This window comes from Xiphias gladius, chromosome 2 (genome assembly GCF_016859285.1).
Source record: "Xiphias gladius isolate SHS-SW01 ecotype Sanya breed wild chromosome 2, ASM1685928v1, whole genome shotgun sequence".
Classification (NCBI taxonomy): domain Eukaryota; kingdom Metazoa; phylum Chordata; class Actinopteri; order Istiophoriformes; family Xiphiidae; genus Xiphias; species Xiphias gladius.
In genome coordinates, this window is record NC_053401.1 from 10,211,713 (window position 1) to 10,239,094 (window position 27,382).

The 27,382-nt window shown below is 39.5% G+C and overlaps 1 protein-coding gene across 9 annotated transcripts in view; it reads left to right on the top strand.

The window, feature by feature from the left end:
* LOC120800517 (ELKS/Rab6-interacting/CAST family member 1-like) overlaps positions 1–27,382 on the top strand; it is a 123,335-nt gene that overhangs the window by 1,289 nt on the left and 94,664 nt on the right. For 7 of the 9 annotated variants that reach the window (XR_005708993.1, XM_040146679.1, XM_040146721.1 and 4 more), the window contains exons 2-5: positions 8,760–9,719; positions 11,564–11,641; positions 11,953–12,108; positions 27,072–27,328. Coding sequence is in view for 8 of the 9 variants with exons in the window: in XM_040146679.1 (XP_040002613.1) it covers positions 9,213–9,719; positions 11,564–11,641; positions 11,953–12,108; positions 27,072–27,328 (998 nt within the window). In the remaining variant the exon portion in view is untranslated. Of the gene's footprint in view, positions 1–138; positions 238–308; positions 380–8,759; positions 9,720–11,563; positions 11,642–11,952; positions 12,109–27,071; positions 27,329–27,382 lie in introns of those variants that run through there. The other 2 variants (XM_040146690.1, XM_040146698.1) reach the window with 2 other exon arrangements.

A 27,382-nucleotide genomic window follows, 5' to 3' on the forward strand; every position in this document is an offset into this window, starting at 1 on the left:
TCGCGTTGATGGAGGCGAGGAGGTGAAATCCGCTGCGTGTTTTTGTTGGAAGGGGTGGGGGCACGCTGTGATTTCCTCCGTGTTCCGCCCACTGCTCCGTGTCTTTTGCGCCGCCCCTCCTCCGGGATCACCGAGTCAGGGAACTGAGCTGCTTCCTTCCACTGTGATTATTGTAAACACTGGACATTTTTTAAATGTCCTCCGCTCTGGACACCTCAGTCTGCCTTCGGGTAAACGGTATGCTGATACTATCTTATTCGGTTTCATGATTATTTTTAACAGTAATTTTCAAAACGTAACGCCACCTGATGCATTGATATGTCTTCCCGAACTCTCGATCCCTAATGAACCTTCCCTGTCCCCGGGCTCAACATTAAAGGTAAAAACTTTTGTCCTAACGGCTCAAGACCTTGGAGCAACACAAGGAATTTAGCCTGACCAAGACACTAGTGCTTTTAAGTCGCTTCCCAGAACTCGCTTGTATCATAAGACCATCTAATCTTTGATGCCTTTTTTGTTATTTATTTATTCAACTTATTCAAGTTGTTTTATCACTATGCCAGGGGTAGATTTTATTTATATCATATAAGATAGATAGATAGATAGATAGATAGTTGTTACAGGGGATGTTTGGGTCACCTTCTCATCTCGCTTCAATCTCTCTAAACTCTTGCAAGTTGACTGTACGAGCACATTCCTCTTTAAAGGATGAGCCTGGGGGAGTTCCACTCTCACTTTCTCTTCCATCAACTACTACACACTCCCTGAATCGGTTTTTGTACTTCCCTGCCTTTGTGTTAATTACCGAATCTCAACGGTACATTTTCCATATTTGTTAGGTAGGCAGCAGCAGCCAAGATTAGATAAGTGTACGGGTGTGTAATTGCATGTGCATGGAAACGGTGTATTTTTTTGTGCATCAGTGTGTTTATGTACCTGGATGTGTGTGTCAGAGTGTGTGCGTGAACTCCTGATTGTATGCGCGTTATGTTTGCCCAGCCTGGATCTCGGATTAATTTCCTGTGGAACACAATAGACTGGAGCTGGTGCTATCTGTCTTTTATCACTGCTGTGGTTTCCAGTGTCTGAGCCACATTATATATATTATTGCAGATAGGACCCGTGGCACAGAGTGTAGTTACAAGTAGCACAGCCACTCTGGTGAGCCAAAATCTGTATCTTGCCCAGACATCTCCTGCCTAACACATTATTCACTGTCACACACTGTTAAAATGTTCTCCCAGGTTTAATTGGGCTGCTCGGTTGACTGAAAAAAATCCCATGGCAGTTTTGGCTATTCCAATATGCTGTGTGCAGGATTAGTTTTTTTTTTCTATTCATGGTACCAGTGATGAAAACTTTTTAATAATTGAAATTGAGTTGTTTTATTCCTCTATAAACTTCCTCATAAATCCTGTAGAAAGTGTTTTACACATGTTACAGTTCAGTTAAATATGCATAAATCAGTACAAAACTGTTGATGAGGAACGATATGTCATCAATGTCATGCCCTGACACTGAGACATTATCTTGTGTCTGTATGTGGAGCCAATCCAAACCACTAATAATACAGTACTCAAAACCAAACGGCAGCATTGCATGAGTTATGCATTGCACAGCAGAGCTAAATGAATCCTGGTAAGCCCAGATACATTATGAAGTAGTAAGAAACTGCACTGAGAGAAGCCTAGGGCCTCTAGTTATCAAACTGCTAAAAGTGAAATTTTGGACTTAAGTTAAAACTGAAAGTAAAAATCCATCACTCTTACTCATACTTGCAAAATTAAGAATAAGTTTGAAAGTATATACTGTTTATCACATTTTTGCGACTCAAAAGTGGTGTTAAATTTAAGAGGGCTCCAGAGGTCTCTAAAGTTGGTTAAGAACAGATCCTAGATGACTGAAGTACAGAAACAGAGGAGAGCAAGCACCTTCTGAGACAGGTTTTGGAGTTACTGTACAAAATAATTGAGTTAACTGAATCAATATATATAGTTCAGAATTGATTATTGTAGCATATTGTTTTACATATGATTTGAACATTTGATAGGATATAATACCCCTTTTTTATGTTTTTGCAAACAACACAATTAAAGCAGAAATTATATTTTGTTTTCCAGCACTTTCCATACATCTTCATTGTCTGCATGTGTTATCGTGGCCTTATGAGTAGTCTGATGTACCTTGTATACTATCAGAATTTATACCATGAATATATTAGACTGTTGTTAATTTAACGTGGTGATTGCCGCCGGACATGTTAAGAATTTCACACAGATAAAATGAACCTCTTTAAAAATTAAAATTTTTGCAGAGAAACACTTAGCAAAGAACTTTTTTTTACTCCAAGTTTTTTGAGCATTTTACGTGTGTTTCGTAGAAGTTCGATAAATACAGGCCCTGGATGAAACATGAGCTGCTACATAGTCTTGCTTTTGTCTTTGATTTACTGTGATGTAATAGTAACATTGTTGGGGTTGAGATAATTCATTTCACCTTTGCACTCTTTAGACAAATAGCAATCCGATTTACACAGAGGTAATGTTATCACTGTCCTGATAAAGCAACTGTAAAGGTTAAAAAAGTTGAATCCGGTGAGCTGCGGTTCATCACTTTAAATCTTCAGACAGATTAGGTGCACAACAAGTTTGGCTCTCCCCTTCAGCGGAGCTGTCGAGTTGACTTTCAGTGAGATGTATAACCACAGACAGCACCAGTGAGTCCTTTCCAGCCACATCGTATCACAAGGAGCCTGACAGGAACAGAAAGTAATGGAGAATAATAATATCAAAGATGAGTATAATGTGTTTTTATGAGCCCCGATCCTCAGGCAAGAGACGAACTTTGTCAAATTCAGCTCCCACGCTGAATCACCAGCTGGCTAAGTATAGGTTGAGTGGTGTGTTGCTTTGTGCGGTGTGATAGACGGATGTGTGGTTCTCACATAAATAGAACATGCTGAACACCTTCAGGAATGCTGATGGAGAAAGAGAGCGGTTGTGAGAGGAAGTGAAAGCACCAGGGAGACAAGTGAGAGTCATATAGGGAAAGGATGGATTAGAGGTAGGAAAGAGGGTGATTGGGAAAAGTTAAGGAGAAACAACATTAAACAGGTTTAAGTATTTCAATAGAACATCTGTCTCATATAAGGTAACTAAAATCCTCTCCTTCATGCCCATACCTTGTGTTTAATTCTAATCCTCCCCATCATGTCTGTGTGTCCCTATAGTATCATGTGTATCATTTAAGGCAATATTAATTTAAAGCCACTATAATCACTATTTTTATATTAATACATCACATGAGTACTTGTTTGCGAAAGTGATTTTCTTGTAGCGACAAACGCACAGATAATTATCTCCCAACTGTGCAGTCCCTATCGGCTCTACTGAGCTTTATAGCGTCTTTCAACACATTTGGTTCTCCAGGCGGCAATTTTACTGTTTGGGTCATTCTGGGCGTTGTTTTTGGCCACAGCAGGCAGCTGTTTTCAGCAAAAAAGCTCTAAAACCCCCCCCTGTAGGCTATGTGCCCAGCACCGAACAACAGACAGACAAAGTTGGCGACTAGCTGGTGAACATATTGGGGCATTAGCAGCTTAAGAGTCAGATATTTCCCTCAGGAGTTACTAGTGACTAAAAACAGAGCTGAAAGAGGACTGAATATTGGATTCGTCAGGTGGACAGAAACATGACTCAGAGTGAATGCTACTGTTGCTCTGTATCTGCAGGATGTACTTTATGTTTGCCAACTGTCTGCTAACAAGTTTGCCATATTAACTTAAAAGGTGGTGATGTGACAGTCTTGTCTCTCTATCTGCTATTTAGGTTTAAAATTTGAGTTTTTATCTGTAGCCGTGTTGTGCAAATGAGAAAATTTGAGAAAGTCTGTCCTCCGCTGTGCCAGCACACACTGGATATCTACACGAGTACAAGTACTCGGCATTCAGCCATAGAGACTTTCTTGGTAGCATAGTGTGATATTCTAGGATTTTATGAGGCCTAAGACAACATTATGTGTGTGAGGAAGGAATGTGTGAAGCAAAGATGAGACATGCGGCATGGCTGTTACGAACAGGACAGGGAGGCAGAGGATGAAACGCAGGGCGTTGTATGTACTGATGTTTCCTGTAGAGTGTTTTGTAGACATAGAGGGGATGTTGACTCATGGACGGATTTAATAGGGTATACTGTATTGTGGTTGGATATTTTAAGTACATTGTATCATAAAACGCAGCTAAGCTTTAATTATAATTATAGATACCCCACTCATATTTTGGCTGAAACTTGTTTTTGCAACAGGGAAATTGTCTGATTATTGATGTGATTGTAGCTAGAATGATTAATCAATTATTTGATTGACAGAAAAGTTACCTGCAACAATTCCGATAACTGATTACTCATTGAAGCAATATTGTTAAGCAAATATTTACTGGTTTCAGCTTTTCAAATGTGAACTGTTTCTCTTAGTTTTATACGATACTAAACTGAATATTGGGTTTTTGACTCATGGACGGACAAATCAAGACATTTGGATACATCACTTGGGCTCTGGGAACTTATGATGGCCATTTTTTTATGATCCAACATTTCAGAGATTAAATGATTAATTTATTAATCAAGAAACGAATCGGTAGATTAATCGATAATGAAAACAAACGTCAGTTGCATCCTTAGATTTGATCACAATAGCCATAACATATGGACATCCATGCTCAGTGGCCCATCAAATAACATTGCAAAGCAAGCATGAACTTGAATTTGACCAAAACAATCAAAAACTCAAGGTCCACTTACTAGTTTTTTCACAGCTCTGAAAAAAATTAGTAAGTTGACCAAGGGGAACTAGATCAAGAATTAACTTCCATGAACTTTCATTGTAGCAGTGTCTAACAGATGTTTGTTACGGCAGCATCACAGTGCTTCTTCACAGTTGTGTGAAAGGGCAAGAGGGAAAGTAAACCAGTTGACAAGTCGGTCTTGGACAGTCATATGCTAGTGTTTGCTGGATCTCATGATGCCAACTGCGTCATAGGTGTGTTTGTCTGTCCTAAGTGGTTTTTTTTATTGTGTATTTTTGTACCTAATATTTAATTCTTCCAAAACTCTTCCTGGAAAATTCAGTTGAAAGTGCAGATTCATTAAAAAGTTTGTTTTTGGTTTTGTGTGAAATTATAAGCTTGCGGTTGTTGTTATTTGCAGCAAACACTGCTGGTTTATTCATGTGACCTTTAGACTCGAACTGTAGAAAACACAACATTGTGTGTTGTGGTTTCCATGAGGTCCTCAAGCCAATAAAAATAAAAAGAAGTGAGTGTGTGTGTGTGTGTGTGTGTGTGTGTGTGTGTGTGTGTGTGTGTGTGTGTGTGTTTGTGTGTGTGTGTGTGTGTGTGTGTGTGTGTGTGTTTGTTTGTCTGTTTAGCCATGTGATGGATGGCTGACCCGATCAGGGTGTACCTCGATTCTTGCCCCATGCAACCCTTTACACGATAAGCAGTTCAGAAGTGGATAGATATATGTATTTTGTGTGTGCCCAGACACTTCTATTACTAACTTATATGGATACAGTAAATATTTAGTTTGTGTGTTACCAAACCCATAATGAAATGTCCTGTACCTATTTCAGTCTGTAGCAATGACCCAGGAAAAAAAAAGTTAACACTAAACTCTAGTATTATGATTGCTGCAGGGGAGATGCTTGTGGATCTCCACCGGGAAAATATGAGTGGGGGGATTGAATGTTCTTTTCTACAGCCTATCAGACATGCCTTTGAGCAAGGCTCTTAATCCACCAACCAAACAGTGCCCATCATACTGTATGTGAGTAGAGGCAGGTCATGACTGAAAAAGAGCTCTGTGTGTGTTCCATAAATGCTTGAATAAAGGCTACAAACAGAAGCTAGACATACTGCACAGTTTTTGCTTTATGGTGAGAACTGGGACATGAGTATATACATTATCTACAGGTCAGCAAGTCTAGAGGAGAGGGGGAGGAGATCCCCCAACACAAACACACTCTCTCTGTCTCTGCAGTCTCACTTTGCATCAAATTAAGACTTATGTGTGTATGTTGTTTGTGACATGATCAATCACAGCCACTGAACTGATGTATGTTCATCTCTGTGCAATGTGTTGACTATTCCCATGATTGCCTGTATGTGGATTAATATATCTGTGTTTGTGTGTCTCTTGTGTGTATGTGTTTATGTAAGTGTATGTATATAAGTGTGTGTGTGTGTGTGTGTGTGTGTGTGTGTGTGTGTGTGTGTGTGTGTGTGTGTGTGTGTGTGTGTGTGTGTGTGTGTAGCTGTGTGCTAGAGGCAGGGTTCTGGCCTGTTTCTGTCCAGGTGTGTGTTTTTGGCCTAAGGGGAGACAGAGCAGATGGCCCATGTTTGCGTTTGAGTGTGTGGCTGTAACTGACTGGCTGTCAGTAAGATCTCCCTCGCCAAAGATCTGTGCCTAGCAGAACATCAATTGGAAAGACACACTACCACAGGGCTGTTAACGGTCCGGGTAGGGACCCAAAGTAGGAATGCAGGTAGATTAAAAGGAGTAAACCGAAGGGCTGCACAGTAAATCAGTCTTAAACTGAAATGTTAACTACTGAAGTTAGCAATTTTCAAGATGTTGCATGTTGAAGCAAAGATATTTCAGACAAGCTACTCAACAAGAGATGTGTAGAATCTCTGCAACACAGTACAAGCAAAGTACTAGATTTAAAATCTGCTCTTTATACTGAAGTTAAGCGATTTAAGGCTTCATCTTCCCCCATACAGCATTTTTCTCTATGGTTGCCCATTGTGAGTAATGTAAAATAATGGCACTCTGTTACGAAATAAGCATAAATGCCTAGATCACTAACATTATAAACAGTATTAATCAGTGTTAAGGTCAAAGCCACAGTATGAAATTACTAGAGTGTAAATATTTCTGCAATCAAACAATGATAATGTGTTATAGTGAAGAGGTAAGCCAGAGAAAAATTATAGAAGTTTTCATTCTTGTGTGTGGTGACTACTTATGAAGTGGTTACGTTCATTAAAGGTTGTCGTAGTAAGGGGAGAATGTGGATCCGATGGCCAGTGTATGTGTCCAATGGGTCATGTGTCCACTTTCCTGGGGATGACATCACTGTCTCCAAGGGTACCCAAATGACTAAATGATGACTGTTTACCAGCTGGTCATTGATTTTAAACAGCTGTAAATGTACTGCTTTATTCTGACACTAACTGACTCCAGAGGTAACACTTAAGGTTGCATATAAGGTTGCGATTATAAATGATAATTATAATATCATATATAATATATTTACAGAAAATGTATAAATTCTCCATTGACAAGTATTCATATAGAGTCTGAAACCTACTCCTCCTTTCTAAAGTTGCACTGTTGTTCATGCAAACAGATTTACAGAACAAAGTACATAGTCCATGACGAGTAGTTCTGGGGGCCTAGGAGATTAGAGCATTTGCAACAGAAAGTTTGAAATCTCATGAGCCTCTGTGGCATTCATCAGCAACATGCATAACCCAGAGCTCATAAATTAAAATTTAAAAAAAGACAGTAAAATGATACTGATTGCACCTTTAAATTGAATACACTGAAGGGTGTGACAGGAATGAAATTTATCATTATTTTCACAGCTCTGTAAATTACAAGGTTTCTTTGAACTGATTGACTTAATCATTTTTAATGTCTAAGTTACATTACACACACACACACACACACACACACACACACACACACACACACACACACACACACACACACTATTACCAGGCTGTAAGACCATGTCAAAACATTATTTCATGGTTGCTCTGCTTTATTTGATATGTATAATTACAATTTACAATTTTGGAATTTAGTATATGATCCGTTTATCCAGTATGACTCATATAATTAACAGGAATAGAACAGATGGGCATTTATTTCTCTCTTTTTAACTGTTTTTTTCCCACATTATCAGTGCAGAATATAAATGGACTAATAACAAGGTTTGATTGACAGAAATATAAAACAGAGTATTCTATTTTTAATACATGTAATTCATCCAGCTGGTAAACTCATTATTAACCTCTATGAATATCAAGTCAGCTGACTGAATGTTATCTGCTCTCCAGTTTATCATCAGCTGCAGGACAGTAACTTTGATATTGTTGCTAGAATGTGATCTGAAAAAGAAGGCGTAATGAGTGGTGGAGGGACAAAGCAGCCTGTGTGATCATATGAACCGACACATTGGGTGATGCTTGCGGCTGTGGCAGAGTTTTTTGGAGGAAGCCAAAGGTTTTATCTTTTATCCGGTGAAATATCAGACATAATGTCAAGCACCTATTGCAAGTTGCCAAAACCCAAAGAGACATTTTCAAATTGTATTTTGTCAAACAAATAGTCAAAACACCCAAAGTGATTCCCTTGAAATGATGTAAAAAAAAAAAAGGAGAGTAAGGAAATCTTCGAGTTTGACAAGCTATGGCCTGCAAATGTTTGGTAGTTTTACACCATGTATGACTTATTCATTTAATTGATCATTTAAAATAATTTTCTGTACATTGACTAATGGGTTAATTGTCTACTCCTGTTGTCGTAACAGCAGTGCACAAATACTGTACACAAAAAATGAAACTAGTATATTACTCTACAGTAGATTATTTAAAACCATAACTTAGAAAAATCCAGTGTATTCCCTTTGTACCGTAAGTGCTGCATCCCTTTGTTCCACTGATCACTAAATCTGTCTCTTTCTGCTTTTCTTTCTAGGTGATCCGATCACAGCAGGCCTTGCGGATTAACTGGCTACCTTTATCTAAAGGGATGCTCTATTGATTACTGTTTTCTAACAAAGCCCATGGATTACAGTGAGGGTGTTTGAGAGGCCTGGATCACAGTTATGTCAACACTGCACCAGGATATTTCAAGTCAAGAAGCACTACAGTAGAAGACTGACAGGAGTTTGTGTTTTCAGCTGTTAGATGTAGTATTTCAGATTTTTTTTCTGGACATCCATTTTACATTTTTTGGCATTTGTGTAATTTTGAGCATGCTGTAAGTGCACAGGCCCCCAACTCCGTTTTCTCTTGGGAGAAACTTTCTCAGGACACCAGCTGACTTTCTGGTCTATTGTATTATCTCACATTTTTGATTCACTTCATTTATTAATTTGACCCCTGATACTCTTACATCTCTACAGTATACACCCCATTTTGTGTCACCATGTACGGTAGCTCACGTTCCGTCTCAAAGCTGGATGTTGTTGGATCCAACGGTAATGGGTCAGTGTCTGGGAGTCCTGGTCGCTCCCCACGCCTCCCTCGCTCCCCACGCCTTGGACACCGGAGAAATAGCAGCAGCAGCTCTACCGGCGGACTGACTGGCTCTGGTAAAACCCTGTCCATGGAGAATATTCAGTCTCTTAATGCTGCCTACGCCACAGGTGGTCCTATGTACTTCTCTGACACAGCTGAAGACCCCGTCGGCATTGGGAGTCTGGGCAGTGGGCTGAATCCCTCACTGCCCAAAAGCACCATGACCTTGGGGAGGGCCGGGACCAGGGTTCCCTATGGGATGAGGGCGGCTGTTATGGGGAGCAGTCCTAATATAAATACTGGAGGAGGAGGGGGAGGTGGTGGAGCGGTCATACCCAGTGATGCTATAGCATTTGGGGGGGAGCTGCCAAACCATCCTCCACAGGCAGCTACTGTGCCCCACTCCATGAGACAGGTGAGGCACTGCTGTGTTTTCTTCTTCTATTGCTGCAACGTTGAAGTAAGCGTTTTGTGAACTGAAGGTTGAAGTTCGTACCACACTTGTGTCCAACAAAATTTGACAAAGTATGAAAGAATTTTAAAAAAGAACAAACTCTTTACAGAAGCTGCTGTATTGTGTGAACACTAAGACCCAAAAATAACTTGGCGGTTTTGTTTCTAGAAGTTACCCAGATGAAAATAGAGATCAACATTTCGGGAAATGCACCGATACACTTTCTTGCTGACTGTTTCATGAAAACATTGATACCACTCTTATATCTAAATATAAAGCTGGAGCCAGCAGCCAGTTAGGTTAGCTTGGCATAAAGACCTGAAACAGGTGGAAACTGCCAGCCTGTCTCTGCCCAGAGGTAAAAGAAAAATCCACTTACCAGCACCTCTAAAGCTCACTAGTTAACATGTTGTACCTTGTTTGTTTAGTATGTACAAAAATCAAGTCACTGCTCCTGGCCATGAAATAGTCTAGCACACAACCCGCTCCCAAACCGCAACTTTTCTTTTTTTTCTTTACACTTTGATTTTTGAAGAGATTAACCTTTTCCCTTTGGACGGAGCCAGGCTAGCTGTTTCCAGTCATTATGCTAAGCTAAGCTAACAATTTCCCCAGCTCTAGCTTCATATTGAACCAACAGATATGGGGGTGGTATCAATCTGCACATCTAACTCTTGGTAAGAAAGTGAATAAGTATAGTTCTCAAAATGTTGAACTATTCCTTTAAAAGGCAAAAAAAACAATAAAAGATCAAATCTGTTGCACTTGGCAAACAAAATATTTTGTCATAATTATGAATTATCTGTTCTGTGTAGAGGTGGGAAGTGGAGGATTAATCATCTATGTGTTTAAGTGTTAATATTTTCTTTTTAAGTTACCCTTTAACTAAATAAAATAGGAGCTGTCTGGTTATTCATACAGCATGCTTAAATAGATAAGCTCTACCCTCCCACTCCCTCTGAACCATTATTCATAACCGGAAAGCTCATCTCTCCAAGAAGCGTCATCCCGTTCTCTCCTATACCTCCCTCCTCCATTTGTTTCTAATTATTTCTTAATCAAAAATGTCTTTGTCTCTCCTTCACCCTTATTTCCTTTACAAGCTCATCTCTATCATATGTCACAGTCATGTGCTGTATATTATGGATATGGCAAAGGATGCTGTTACTCTAAAGCTTAACTCCCTTATTTTTAATGTTGGTGATTTAAAAATTTAAAACCTTTTGTAACTTTGCACTTGCAGAACCATAAGAAACTCTGTGCATAAGCAAATAAGTGCAGACTCCGCTTGTTGTTATAAATATTGTAAATATTTTTCATAAATAGACTGCTGTTCTGATGTCAAGATGAATTAAACATTTATATGGGGAACATTTTCTTATTAATACTGAAATCAGGTGTTTGCTTTGTATATGAAGGAGCTATGTCTATGAATGCCCAAATTATCTTGAAAAAATGGTCTGCTGTAAAATATTGTCTTTGTATAAATCATAAGCATGCACATGCATCATGCATATCTGTGTTACTCACAGTAACAGTCTCAAAGCACTTAACATACAGTATGTGAGTCCTTCTTTCCATATTTGAGTTCTCATATTTGTGTGTGGTTTTTTCGCACCAGCAGTGGCTTTCAGAGGTAGTAGTTCACTTTCAGTTATGTTGTTCCTGGATATCCTATATGACATTTGTAGGGGGCAATATTTAAGATTTGTTCTGTGTGTGTGTGTGTGTGTGTGTGTGTGTGTGTGTGTGTGTGTGTGTGTGTGTCTGTGTGTGTGTGTGTGTGTGTGTGTGTTTTTTACCAGGTGAGAGAAGGTGCCATGTCAGACCTACAGACGCAACTGAGAGAAGTCCTGAGAGAGAACGAACTACTACGCAGAGAAGTAAGGACATTTGCACGCATACACACTTCTCTAAGGAAAGAGCATGATACATGTATTTGTTTAACAATTAATTGCGTTTCGTATTTCATATTTGCAGTTTTATGATACTGTTTGTTTGCTTTTAATTTATTGCTCCAAAATGTAAGATTAAGACAACAGCTGTAAGGAAAACTAAAAGCAAGTTGATCTAATAAATAATATATGGAAAGTAATATAATATAACTACATCTGTAAACTAAGACGCATCCCAGTGAATATAACTTAACATTTATTAAAACAAAGTCACACTGTTTGCTGTTGATTTATTGTAGCTGGAGGCTAAAGAGTCCAAGCTGAGCTCCTCTATGAACTCCATCAAGACGTTTTGGAGTCCAGAGCTGAAGAAAGAGAGAGCGCTCAGGAAGGATGAGGCCACAAAGATGGCCGTCTGGAAGGAGCAATACAGAGTGGTACAAGAAGAAACACAGGTAGGAAAAAGATGTCTGTGTGCGTGCAACTGTCTATGTGTTTCTATGGGACATTGAATTACTGCATATATCTCTGGGCTGTCTCATTGCTCAGAGTCAAAGTAAAAAATTAATAGAGATGGAGAGAGCAAACTGTCAACAGTAATATCCTGTTCAGCGTTAGGTTAATTTTGCTGTCATTGCAGTTGATTGTAGACCTGGATTTTGTTCTAAGCTGAAGAATGTCGTGAATTTTAGAAAATTAGGAAAAGGAAAATTTGAAAATTACCTATAGCCCAAACCCTGTGCATTTTAGTTCTGGCTTTATTTGTCTAATGTAAAAATTAATGGAACAGCACAAAGGGTGGCATATCGTGATAATTTTATGGGCCTTTCTGGTGGTTTTGACTTGCTGCTGTAAGGCGGCCTTGAAGATGGTAAACAGATGAAGCAGGCTGCCTGGTTGGGGACTCCCAGCTGTCTTTTGGTTCAGAAGCCATTTGGATGAGACGGAGACACAGCTAGTCTGGCAGGAGGGTGAAATATTATGCAAGAGATGCACACATACCCGCTTGCTGTCACCCGCTGCCTCACAGTGTCATATTTAACATGCTTCTTGATCATCTGTGAAACTAGTGAAGAAAGTGGTCAGTACTCTGGCTTTATTTTTACATTAAGAAAATAATCACATTTACATTTTGGTCTTTAACATATTGTCTTAGCTCTCTCGTATGAGTGTAAGACAAATACAAATATAAGACCAAGACAGATATAATGCGAGAAAAAAAAATACGTGGGAAAGGACTTCAGGTTGTGAAATTACATCATCAGATTTTAAATCACTCTCAGAAAATTTACAGCCAGTTTGGTGTATGTATGAGCACATGCAGTATGTGTGGGCTCATGTATATGCGTCCGTAAATCCCTGAGTTGAAATTTGTGTTGCGTGTGCACCTGTGTGAGAGAACAAAGGAACAGATGATTAGTTGACCAATCTATGATGTATTTGGCTGGCTTCCATCCCTAGAAAAATCCCTGCCTTCACACTTAAACGCACACCCCTCCTCGGGTGTGTGTGTGTATGTGTGTGTGTGCTGTTATAGTGTGTGAATATACTTGTTAAGACATGTAAGAATATTTTCAGATCTCTAATGTTGGGAAATATGTGCTATACTCTCTCTCTTTCTTAATCTCTTTTGCTTTCATTCCTTTTCTTTCCTCCAGACAAATCGCACCCTTTTAACCCAAGCCATCCTTTCATTTCCTGCTCTCATTATCCCGTAACTTTCCTTCTCTTCAATCTCTCTCTTTTCTGTTCATCTCTGGCTTTTTGCCGTCCCTTCGCTCCCTTTTTTCTCTCTTCTTACTCATTCTGCTTCTCATCCTCCATTTCTGTCATCACATGGTGAGTCAGCTCCTTACCTCCTACCTTCCCTCCTCTCTCTGTCTTTGCAATCATCTTAGTGTTAGAAATCGACTTAAGTTACCTCCCAGTAATTTGGGGATATGTGCACACAAACACACGCTTGTGCTTGATCGAGCCTCTGCTCAGGAATGGACGTTTCATCTCCACCCTTCATCCTTCTTCCTCTCTCCTTCTTTCCTCCACACTTCCTCACTTATTCACCTCCCCCTTCATGCATGGCCCACTATCTTCACCTCTCTTCCGCCCGCCTGTTTTTATCTCTTCCTCTCCTTCTGTCTGCACTCCCTGTGCACGACTCCTTTCCACTCACATCACTGCAATGTGCCACTGTAGATTCAGAACGAGAATAACAGACATTCCTGATCTCATGTTGGTACTTGTTAGACCAAGGTCTTTATAAACAAGATCCAATAAAGGATAGTATAATTATCTACAACAGTGTCATACATGACAATTTTTTTGTTGTTTGGTGTATATTTTGATTTTAAAAAAAAGGAATATTTCATTTGGTGTTATTATACAGTAGTATGAAAATTAATAAATTATCATTACAGCAAGTGTTTGATTATTATTTTAACTCATTTATTAAACAAAAATGCCAAAAATTTTCTGGTTCCAGTGCCAAAAATGTGAAGAATTGCTGCTTTTCTTTGTTGTATGTATTTGTCAGACAAATGCCTTTGTGTTTGACCCTTCATTGGACAAAACTGAAAATTTAAAGAGATCACCTCAAGCTCAGGGACCCTTATGGGCATATTTTATTATTGTCTTACTTGTAATAGACCAAACAATTAATAGATTAATTATACCAAATAATCTACACATTAGTCGATTATGAAAGTAATCAGTACTTGCACTGTTGTTTCTCTTACATGCTTCATCAATGCCGTGAATGTGATTTCTTGTCATTTGCACAATTTAGTTTTTTAACTATTGGGTTCAATAATTTTCGTCTGTGGCTATTTTTTACTTGGTTTTGATAAGTGCTTTAATAAGATTGTTAAAGTTGCAGTAACTGACTTTTTTCCTCCTGGGGGCAGTGAAACAAGCTGCAAACACAACACTTGTATATTATCACAGTATGAACTTGTGATGGTGAATTTGTCAGCAAACACTTACCTAGGTACACATTCAGCAGACACAGATGAACATTTTATCCTATATTTACTTTCCTTTTTGCTTTGTTTTCTTTATTGTATTTAAATCTCCACCAACTCATGAGGGAATTATCCAGTTCTTCAGTTGCTAAATGCTCCAGTCTGATCACCAGCTACATACTAACTTCATCTTAGTCTGCTGTTTGGTGCTGGCCATGTAGCGTATAGTTGGAAATTGATGAAAGCAGTGAGAATGTACCTAAGGGTAAAATTGTGAGGCTGTTAAACCAAGACCATGGGCTGAAAGACACTATAAGGCTCCATAAAGCTCTGGATTTGTCACTACGACCAACACGTTTCACATTCATGGATACATAGAGTATACATGTCGTTTAATCCATGGTTAATATAAAAATATGGATTAGTGCAGCTTCAAGGTTGAACCGAGCAGTTTTGCTAATTAGCTGCTTGTAAAGGCAGTGAGATGACTGAAAACAAAATATTGTTATGTGACCCCAGTGAAGCACATAATGCTTCTCACCTGAAGATACAAAAGTGACAAAAAGAGAAAAAGATCAACTCTAAATGAGAGAAAAGTGGGAAAAAAAGCTTTCATTTGGCAAATGCAGCAAATCCACAGGTTCTCAGTCAGATTAGAAGACAGGCTCTTTTTGGGGTTTTTTTTTGCCTTCCCACTGAGCTTTAAATTATTATTCTGTCTCTCTATACTGCCACTTGCTTTCTCTCGTTTCACCTCCCACATTCAGTCATTTTCTCTTACCACACGTTCTACTCAGTGTCATCACACTCACCGTCTCTTTCCCACCAGTCTATCTTTTTCTCGGTCTCACCATTCCCAGTCTCAATCCGACTGTCGGACTCCCTCTCTTTCAAGGGCCCCTCTCCTTCTCTTCCCTCTCGTCACTCTCCATCTGGGCCTGTGAAGCAGTTTTGCCACAGAAAGCAATTCAACAGAAGGGACACACCCTGGACTAACAAATCCATTAATCCAAATACAGATGCCCACTCTATTCAGCCTAATACTGTGGTCAGTGTCGTCTTTCTCCTTTGTCACTTTTGGTGCACTGCCTTGCTTTGCTTTCTGTTGTGTGTAAGTGAGTGTGTTCACCCAATTGGTTCCACCTCTTTGATCACAGCAGGTAAGTACCATGTTTCACGCAGAAAGAAAGCAAAGTGTGGCAAAAAAGAAAAGATGAAGGAATGTCTGGAATGCTAAAAGAAAAGCTTCACTCTCCATCTTTTTTCTTTCTTTGCTTCTTTCCTATGCAAAGGTAGTTAGTTTATTTCTTTCTTGCACAAAAACAGACAAAACTTTCGTCTCTTTCCATTTCTCTTTTTCTCTGTTGCCCTCCGCACTCCAAACAGTGGTCAGTCTCCATTCAATAAATATACAAGCTCAAGGAGAAGACAAGCAGCAGTTAGCATTCATGATTGTAACCATGACATCTGGGGTTCAGTTCATCGTCACCGTGTCCATTCAATACCATATTCTCCTGCAGATTAATCCATGCAACTAAGAAGAGTTTAATGCAAAAAGGACACATTGCTGTTGCTGTCTTTCTGAAATCTGAACAAAATAATCACTATAAGATGTAATATTATATGCATATTGAGCTACATACCAAAATTAATTGGTTTTCCTAAAAGGATTCGGGAATAATCAAGGTTTTGAACAGAGTGCATTCTTCTTGCTCTCTGTTCTATGTGGTTTGTCCCAGCAATGAATCATACCAATGAACAATAACCACTGTGTCTGCCTTTTTTCTGGGGCTACTAGATATAATCTATCGTCTACTGTACTCCAGGCGAGCCATTTGACATCAAAACCAGTATGTGTGTGAATGTGTGTGTTTTTTCATTAATGTAGGGTGTTTGTATGTGGTGATTTGGGTGTACGCATTTTTAAGGAGCAGTAGTTGCCAGCCGGGTTTGTTTGTTTGCTTGATGAGAAAGATGGAGAGAGAGAGGGAGAGGGGGAATAGCAGGAGGGAATCTTTGTCCTTGTGTGTGCGTGTTGGCAGGCTTACGTGTGTGTCAGGACAATTTGGCTTTTTGTATGCACAAGTGTGTGTCTGTGGAGGCGCAAACTGCCTGCATGTTTATAATTGCGCATTTGTATTTGCATGTCTGTGTTACTGTATATGCAGTATGTGCAGATAGAGAAAGACATGCATGCATTTTCTTGTGCATGTGTTGAATAGGACAGCCTTGTACGGCATCTACCATTTCTATTTTTATGAAGCGTGTATGTTTGTTGTTTGCATGCAACTATTTGTGTATTTGTGTGTGTTTTATGGAAATGGAAAGTACTTGGCAGTGGTATGATGTCAGAAGTTGTGTGTGTGTGTGTGTGTGTGTGTGTGTGTGTGTGTGTGTGTGTGTGTGTGTGTGTGTGTGTGTGTGTGTGTTGGAGAAAGTGCAACAGCCCAGTGGCTGTTGTTCTTTTACTGCTGCACTGTTTTCATTCTCTTCAATTATTTAACCTAATACTCAAGGTGCTGGTTTGGAATGGGGGTGAGTGTGTGTGTGTGTGTGTGTGTGTGTGTGTGTGTGTGTGTGTGTGTGTGTGTGTGTGTGTGTATTTATCTGCTAAAGAGGGAGAAAACATTTTTCCCCTATGAGAATACATGAATCTCAGTCAGACTGTTTCTAGTTAGCAGGTTTTAAAGACTGACACTGGTTCAGCAAAATCATATTATCGTATTGGTAGAAAACTATTTGTTCTAAGATTTTATTAAAATGCCAGAATTACCAAAACAATATAAGTATATTGGTCTAATTTCAGCCAAGAGGTTCCATTTTGTTTTTGGTTGAATTAAAATGGGAAACTTCAGTTCTCAGTTGTCTCTCTCTCTATTTGTCTTTGAGTGTGCGTGTGTGTTTGTGTGTGTGTATGTGTGTGTGAGAGGTTAATCCAAACCCAGTGCCTGTTACACACAGGTGGCACTTTGCCTTCAGGTCGAGGGTGGGATGAGAGAAACGGAGTGATGAGACAGAGAAGGGGAGACTGTCTTTTCTTTCCTTTGTTCTTCTGTCATCTGTATTTTTTCTGCCTTTTACTGTTTTGCTCAAAGCGACAAACTTAGAGGGAGTTGGATAGTTACAAAGACTGGCACTTGAGTGTTTTTTCCACTCTTTGAACATGGCAGTAAATCAGGCCTTCAGGTTAATGTGTAAATGGATGGTGCCACCAGTACTCTGATCTGTTTTGCCTTTGCAGCTGAAATGCTTAAACCATACTAAACAAGTTAAAGACATTTATTCGCTTGTACACTAAATAAAGAATCAACTACAGTTCTTAATTGAAGATAAGAGCTGGGACTAAAGTACATAAAAGATATTTTACTGTAAATATAATGTTAAAGCACTTTGGATCAGCTTCTGTGCTGACTGAGTAAAGACATATCACTGCTCAGCACTTAACATTATTACAGCTGGATTTAAATTGAGCATCTTGCATTTTTAATTTCATTACTCCGAGCTGGCGTTGAGCGTGTCCTCAGGGACTCAAATTAGTTTGAATCCAATAAAAATGGACGGTGCCAATTGTTTCCTGTGTGAGATTCCCATATACTGTATAGAGAAACCATGTTGCCAGCAAGAGTTTTTGTGCCAGCTGGCTGCAAAAAATGCTTTGCCTGGCAATCCATATACTGGCAAAGAACCTGAGGGAAAGCGAGAGGGAATGGATGGAAAAGATGGATTGAGATGTAAAGATGTGTAAAATGTAGGGAGAAAGAAGGAAGAAATCAGTAGAGGATAGATCAAACTGGAAAGCTGGGGGTGTGTGCCAGGAGGAAAGGAGGAGAGATGAATGGATGGTACAGACGAATTGAGCTGAAAAAAAATTGATGAAATGTAGAGAAATGGAAAGACTGATAGATGTTGATGCGACAGGAGAGAAATGTCCAATGAAGAGGAGGGTGGATGGAAAGATACAATTAATAGATTGCCTTGAAGAGAGAGGCGTTAAGGATGAAGAAAGGAGGGGGGGGGGAGGGAAAAATGTAGAAGATTAAGGATGAATTAAAGATGGAATGAGATGAGCTGAAAAAAGTAGCATTGTTGTACTGATAACATATTGTCGTGTTATTACTAGCCATTTGTTAATAACGCATATTTCCTAATTTATAAGTCATTTACCTGAATCTTAACCATAGCAGTTGAGCAGGATTTGACAGAACTCAGAGACATTTAACAGTTAATCTTAATTGTACAGAATTGCGTTTCAGTTCATGACAAGATGACTGGAGATTTTTTTTGTTATAAAAGTAAACGTTAGATGTAAATCTCTTGGATGGGAGTTACAGTGGAGACAGAGGAAGGGGAGAGGAAGGATTTATGGAGCGAGAGTCAAAGAGAAAAAATGCTGAACATGCATACACGCACACACTTGGGGATTCTGCAGACACTTTGTGCATTCCTCAGGAGTCATGCTCCTCAGCTGCAGATCTACAACTCTTCGATCTGTTGTCTCTTCCTCTGTTCTGTGATTAAATCAGCCAGCTGACCTGGCCATTAGACAAATGGGTTTGTGAGTCTGGTCAACTGCTCATCTGACCCAATATCTGATGAGAAGATGAGGAATGATACTAAAATTATTTGTCATGTTTCTTTCTGGAGGACGCAAAAAAAAAAAACCCTTTATTTGAGATTATTGGTAAGGTGACTGAGTTGGCACAGTGCTTTGCTTGGCGGATCTGCGAAGGAAAGCGAGAAATTCCATGTTGTTAGAGCTCAGGTCTTGTTTTGGCAGTTGCTGCCATCGTTGCTGTTGGTTATGATAACCTTGTATGACTGAAGTAATTGCTGTGATCTGGAAAGATGGCAACATTACTAAAATGAACCACAGTGGGACAAAAAACACGAGTGGTCAGATGATCAAAGAAGTTATATACAAGTCAACGGTTTAACCAGATGATCTAAATCACTATTTTGAGAAAACACCAGAAGTGAGGACACCTTAAATGTTGGTAATAATCCCTCATTGCACAGGAAAACTGTACAGTAATTGCAGTAGGTCAAAGTTAAACCAGGAGGTATGTAAACTGTAATGAATGTCAGTTTGAACAGCATGCATGGCAAGCAGGCAGGCTTGGTAATCATTTTTACCCTTTTCCTTCATTTTATACTCCAAATAATTTCAACCAATCTGAGGGTTTGCTTAAAATCTGTATCATCGTCGGATTGATGGTGTTTCTTGCTGTGTTCCAAGTTCTCAACAATTAAATTTATCAGTACAAAGTTGTTATAAAAGATAAGAATGATGGTCAAAACTATGAAAACAAGACCCAGCGGGAATGTTCCTTGACATTCTAGCTATTCTACAGTACAGCAGCAGTGGAGGGATTGAAGCTATACTGAGCAGATCTGAGTGTGAATGTGTTTGACTGTGTGGATATGATGCAGGTCGGTCCTGGAAAAGACAGCCTGCAGACTCAGCAAAGTTGTCAAAAGTTTTTATTCTTTCAGCCCGTCTTTGATACATGATCCAACGTTCTTTAAAAATGCAATGACAATCACCTCACCATCTGATTCTGCCTACCTTGTCTCCATCCTACTGTTGCCTAGAGTCTGCTCCTCTTTCCATCCACTGGTCATCGACCTATGACTCATTATTCCTCGTTTTGTGTGTGTATGTCTGTGTTCCTGCTCATGTTAGCATACTGTACATGTACGCGTCCATGTGCATGTGTGAGACACTCCTCCTAACTTTTGGAGTTCCAACCAAAATATAAAAACCTACAAAAGTTGTTTATGTATCGTGACTATTATCTCTGCATTCGTGTGCGCATGTGCATGTGTGTGTGTTTATGCGTTGGGTCTTCTTAGTATGTGTGTTTTTTGCACATGAATGCTCATCAGTAACAGATGGTCCTCAAACCTGTGTGTTTATTTAGTCAGGATGGAGAGATAGGTGAGAAAGAGAAAGGGAGAGGGATGGAGAGAAAGAGGGAAGAAGGTAAATGCAGGGGATGAAAGTGGGGGCGAAAAAGACAGATGGACAGAGGGGAATGAGGAAGGGGGGTAGTGGGGAATGGACCAGAAAGAGCAAGAAGGAGATTCATGGAGAGAATTGAACTGAGAAAGAGAGTAAGAGTAGGGAGAGAAAAAAGGATGAGACTTCTACACTCAAGAGTCTTATAAAACTTTAACTCCATTGCATAGAGAAAGAAATAGCCCTCTTTCCATTTTTTCTTTTACAAAGTCACAGTGTCCGTTTTACAGTGCAAAGGAATATAGGGAGAAAAGAGAGATTTGAAAGTGAAAGGAAAGAGTTTTCCCTCTTTGCCTAGAAGGCTGTGATTTTGTGAGTCTTTGCTCTCCCTGTCTCACTTTCTCCACTTTTTCCACTTTCTCTCTCTCTCCTTCTCTCTCTCTCTCTCTCTATCTATCTCTCTATCTCTCTCTCTCTCTCTGTGTGTGTGTGTGTGTGTGTGTGTGTGTGTGTGTGTGTGTGTGTGTGTGTGTGTGTGTGTGTGCGTGTGTGTGTGCGCGTGTGCGCGTGTGTGAGAGAGAGAGAGAGAGGGCCTGTGGTACTGTGGTAGCCATGTCTTTCCATATAAGGAGTGGGTTTGGGAAGAGTTGGTGAGGAATGAACAGAATTACAGTATAGTCCCTCCCCTTTTCTTCTGCTGCTTCTCTTTTTTTCTTCACTCTGCATCTCTGAAATCTGTCAGTCTCGGTATCTGTCTATCTATCAAAATAAATGTGACAGCTACAGTTTTGCTGATTTAATTCCCTCTTTCTTTTCCTATGTTTTCCTCTGCTCTCGCTCTTTAAACCCACCACTGACCCTGATGTTGCATTTCAAAGTGACTGATTAGGGTCAACATTTCCCTCTTTCCTTTTTCTCCCTTTCTCTCTGCCCCCTTTTGGCTATTTTTTATTCATTCCTTCCACGATTTAATCTCTTGCCTCTTACTCTCTTTCATCCTTATACTTATTCTTGTCTTCCTCTTTTGTTTTCATACAATCCGATTCTATTTTCTTCCATGAGCTTGCTCTTCTTCTTTTGGAAAAATGAGAGATTTTTATGTGTTTCTTTGAATCATTCGTCTTTTTAAAATTTTATTTCCTCCTCTTCATTATGTTCTTCCACCTCCACCTTTATCCTCAGAGAAAAAAAAGAGAGAGAGTGTGTTAATCTGCCAGTTGTCTGATTCCTGAGTGGGCGATGCTTTCAAACTGCTCACGGTCATGCACTCACTCACACACACACACACACACACACACACACACACACACGCGCACACACACGCACACACACACACACACACACACACACACACACACACACACACACACACACACACACACACACACACACACACACACAAACAGTATGGCCACTGCCTCCAACATTATGTTGTCTGCCGCATATGTGTGTAAGTCTACGTGTGGGCATTATCGTGTGCTCATCACATGTGTGTTTGTCCATTCAAGTGCGTGTATATGTGTTTCTGTCACTGTGCGTCTGTTTTTGAAGGGGGAAGCGTGACTCACCCGGCGTGCACAGAATAAGCGAGGGATGAGACGGAGGAGTAATAACGGAGAGATGGTTAATATTGAACGACAGATGAGCAGTGGCCTCAGGGGGGGATGACGAGCGGATGGAAAAATTGTCACCATATTCACAAATGTATTTTCTCTTCTCTTCTCTTCTTCTCACTCTGTTTTTCCTCTAAATACAGTATGACAGTATAGATAGGAATTATGTTGACTGATCATTAGGTTATACAAGGGATAATCTTTTTTTTTTTTTTGGTAGATTTTTTTTTTTTCTCATTGCAACATAAATTTTGGCACGAGTACATGTTTTTAGGCAGCAGTTATGCTGGTGAGGCCACTACGTTTGTCAGAAGCCCATTTTAATCCTTCTAGTGATGTGAATTTGGGTCTCATCCAGGGTGAGGTCATGCTGAGACCTTGATTTGCAACCCCATGAAGTACATGAAAAATTGATCTCATCTTAATCATGGAACTTTGCTTAAAGCAGTGCCGTAATGCAGTGGTTTCCAATAAGGGGGTTGCGAAATGAGATGCCCGGGTAGGGAATTTAAAAATAGCTAAATCCTGATGCACAAAATTCTGTTTATTTTTCAGACTTTTCTCTGGTCTTGGCTTCTTGTGAAAATCTGTAGTTTTACTCCATCAGGCCTAAAACAGCTATTCAAGTGAAACATTCTTTTTTCGCTTTTCAATTAAACTGCTCACAACCTACAGACATGCAACCTATGAGAAGGCCTCACAAACAGAGATTCTGCTTCATATTAAGGGGTCACAAGCAAAAATGAGTAGAGAACACTGCTGTAATGGACTGAGTACAGGCCAATGTGGTTGTGGCTCGATAGTGAGACATTTTGAGATTTGTTTTTCTGAATATTTTTTCCATCCATTTCAGGTTCTTCCACCAATTTTGTGGTTATGAAGCAACCCAGAAGTGTATTGCTTTTAAGTTCAAACGGTGGAAAAACAGAATACAGTACATGATCATTGCAATCATGTACAGCATGTATGGCTCATTTGACCAGACCAGAGTCCAGCAAAAGTACAAATATGCTTTTTTGGGGGGACCTGTCCCATCCTGTATTTGTATGAATTAATTTCACGACTACGGTGTTAGATAATGTTGTTTCTTGCAGGCGAAACATTGCTAAAGAGAACAAAAGCTTTGTGTGTGAAACACACTCCGTATTTTGTTTTATGAGAGCGCAGAGGCATAAAAGAGACGTCTACGGTCTACCGGCAACTGTGTTTAAGCAACATCGTTACCCTTTTTTAAGGAGGCTGTTGAGGGGGAAATTGGATTAATGATGAATTCATGTTTTTGAGTAACCTGGTTATTTAAATGCATGTAAATGCAGTCATGATGGTCTCTACAGATAGTTACAGTATTTACAGTCATCATGAAATTTGAGGAGTTGACTTACTGTGTCCTGGTTACATGTTTTGTATTATGTGCTGCTGCATGACCGGTTTGTGTTTGTAATTCAACTCACAATGTAATATGAACATGTGAATGTGTCCAGAGTGTGTACATGTGTGTACATGTTTCTGGATGTGTGTGTGTGTGTGTGTGTGTGTGTTTACAGTTCTGTTTTGGGTGTTGACCAACCCCCTTAGTCCCTCGTGGAATCAGGAAGCGTTTGACAGGATCAAAGGTGAAGTAGCCAAAAACGACTCAGCAGAAACTGAGATGAAAAACACAACTTGTATTCCGGCCCTTACGCTATCTCTCTCTCCCTCTCTTTTCATCCCCTCTTGTATTTCTGCCAGACACAATTAACACTCTGTTTTCTCTCTTTTTCTCACTCCACCCGCCTTATCTCCCTCTCTGTTTTTGTTTCTTTCTGCTTACTTCCTGTTATATTTCATTTCTTCTTTTTCATCTCTCTATCTTGTGGTCTGGCATTTCTCAGCTCTACATTCTAGCTTTGTGTCTGTTGGGAGGAGTACAGGCACAAGCCTTGTGTGTGTGTGCGCGTGTGTGTGTGCGTGCATGTGTGTGAGCACGCATGTTTCTGAATTCTTTATATGTAACCTTTGAAGTTGTGTGTGTGTGTTCATACTGTATTTGCTTGACTTCATGCAGAAACACACTCATTTGCATTTGAGTGAGCAAGAATATTTAGGCTTGGTGTGTGTGTGCGCGCGCATTAATTTCTGCCACTCTGACATACTTTTGGATGCTTGATCTGAGTGTGTGGTTGTGTGTGTTTGCCTGATGTGTTTGACTGATTACAGAATAATGATGTTTGTAGGCATGCATGTACATTTCTTTAATGCTTAAATAGCACATGAAATATACTATATTCTATACATATTACTGTAATAATCATAGATGTTTCTGTTCATGTGTGTTTCTCACTCTGACTATCCTTTTGACACACTATGGCAGCAACTAGTGATTCATTTAGTACAATGCATACATAAGGCAGTTTTAAGTAGGTTTAACCTTCAAAAAGAAATTGGAAACAAACTAAATATATATATATATATAAATATATATATATATATATATATATATATATATATATATATATATATATATCAAATATATATATATATATATATATATATATATATATATATATATATATATATATATATATATAAAATGAAAATAAAATAAAGCTGATAGACAGAATTAGAAGGCAGCAGAAAATTACAAGATTTTAAGACTGCTTTAAGTGCAGTCAGAGTTGAGGCATACCTTAGACCCTTTGGTAAAATGTGTTTTACTGTTTAGCGTGAAAGTGTCAGAAAATAAGGAAAACTGCCCATTACAAGATCCCAGAGAACAAGTGGGAATCTTTCTATTGCTTATTTAGTCTGAACAGTGAAAAAAAACAAAATGATTAAATTAATAATGATAGGGAAAAGCCGCAAATTCTCACACTGGGAAAACCAGAAGCCAGAAATGTTTGTATTTTTCTTTTGATAAAGTACCTAGAATTTGAGCACAATTCAAAACATTTGAGGGTGTGTGCAAATTCTTGCATATTTTCATCATATGGGTGGGTCAGTGTCTGCATGTCTGAAGGAGGAATCATAGTTGGAGACAGATGGATAAACCAGAAAGGGAATATTTAAGACAGGAAAAGGATGCCCTCTATCACTCTGTATCTGTCTCTTGGTGTCTCTTAGTCTTCAGGACGTCCTAGAAATGTCAGTGTCATGTCAACATGTTTGTGTATGTATGTGTGCGTGTGTGTGACACACACAGTGATAAAATGAGGTCAAAAAATTATGAAATATAAAAATAATAGTTTATCACGGTTCAATGCAATATTCTCTACATTTGTCTCAATATGGAAGTGAACAGAACCGTACAAGACAAAGCCGGAGAGACACACACTGCCCTGGCTGTCATGCAACATAAAGCAGACAATGGCTGTGACATTATCTAATTACCTCTCATCCATTTTCTTTTTGTGTGTCTGTTTGTGCTTGTACACAGTTTATTTGTGATCACCATCTGCTGCCTTTTCTTTTTCTCTTCTCCTTTCTCTTCCTTAATACCTAAAAATGGTTTTTCTTTTCCTCCCAGCTCATTCGTCTCTTTCCTTTCTCCTTTAATCTCGTTCTTTCTCTTGTCAATGTTGATTAACGATAGCTGCAAGGGAGCACTAGCATCTCTGCCTTTTTTAACCTCTGAACTTCCTTTTTCTTTTTTTATTATTTTTTTAATCTCCTGTTAACATCTACTCTCATTCATCTCTCTTTCAGCATTTTGCTACCTGTATTATTTGTAACTCTGGAAATATACTATGACTTGTGTGTTGATGACCTGGCTGCTGTACAGGTTATGTGTGACGCATTTTAAAAAAGCCTCGGGACATCATAATGACATCATACACACACGCACATGCACACATACAAACTCTTCTTTTGTTTGACTCAGGGGGAGTCATGTCATGTTGTTCTCAGCCATGATGATGATGGTAGTGATACTCACCTGCCAGCACACTTTCATAACACACCAACTCACTCAAGATGACATAGACATACTGTATGCTGTCTCAGTCAGCTGGTCATTCACTCGCACTTTGCTTTAAGATCAGTCTAGACATATTTTGCATATTTTGTTTATTAAGCCAAATACAAATCAGTCAAACCCTGTGATTTTTAAACGAATCTTTAACCCACTGTGCAGTCTAGTCAAGTGAAGTTTCAATATAATGTAGTGCCTCAGTGCATCCCTGCGATTCCAGAGCCAACCCAAGATCTCCAAGAAGACGAGGAAAACCTCTGCAAAAAGCAATGGTGCTTTGTTTGATTTAGCTTGCCTCTGAGCCTCTGAACCGACCTGTCGATCCAGCCATTCCTTTTCATATACTATATCATTATGAGTGTTGCAGTAACAACGGGATGAGCACAGTAGGCCAATTGTCCTTTTGCCGTGGAACTTATCTCAGCTCCTCCTGGTGATTCCCATGTGCTCCCAGGTTTTATGGGACATATAATCCCTCCAGCATGTTCTGAATCTACCCTGGGTTGTTCTCCCAGTCGGATGTGGCCAGCACACTTCAAAATGGAGGTGGAAAAATGGCATTCTTTATGCTGTTACAAAACCAGGATTACTGCAGCATATGCCCAAAAGTGACGTCCAATTTCACAATACCTTTTTACAATCAAATTACCACAAAACAGTTGTCACACAGTGAACTGAGGGCCTTTAGGTAACCTAATAGCCTTCATATAAGCTGTACGTTTGGAAAGACCAAAATATCAGCTCCTTGTACAATAAAGGTTAAGTCGATAGTACTGATGAACAATCTTGTCAGTCCTCTTAAAAGTCCTGTTGTGCAATGGAACAGTAAAAATCTTACTTCGCACTCTATGAATCTCTTCAGCAGCAGCACCACAACATCCACACACTCCTGTTAATCTTTTACATTTTACAACTTATATACAACTTTTTTGTCTCCCTCCAGCATCTTCAGTGCACCATCCAGGCTTTACAAGATGAAGTCCGAATCCAACGCGATCTCAACCAGCTCTTCCAGTCCGATTACTCGGACTCCAGTCACCTTGGAAATCAGCCCATCTCTCCTCAGGAAATGACAGAGGAGAACTTCCTGCGTCTCCATGGCGAGTACGAGCGGCAGGTCAAAGAGCTCTTCCTCCTGAGGAAGACTGTGGAAGAAATGGAGCTGAGGATAGATACACAGAAACACACACTAACTGCCAGGTAAAGATAGAGGAGGAGACAGAGGAGGTGTGGTTCTAGAGTGAAATGTATTAA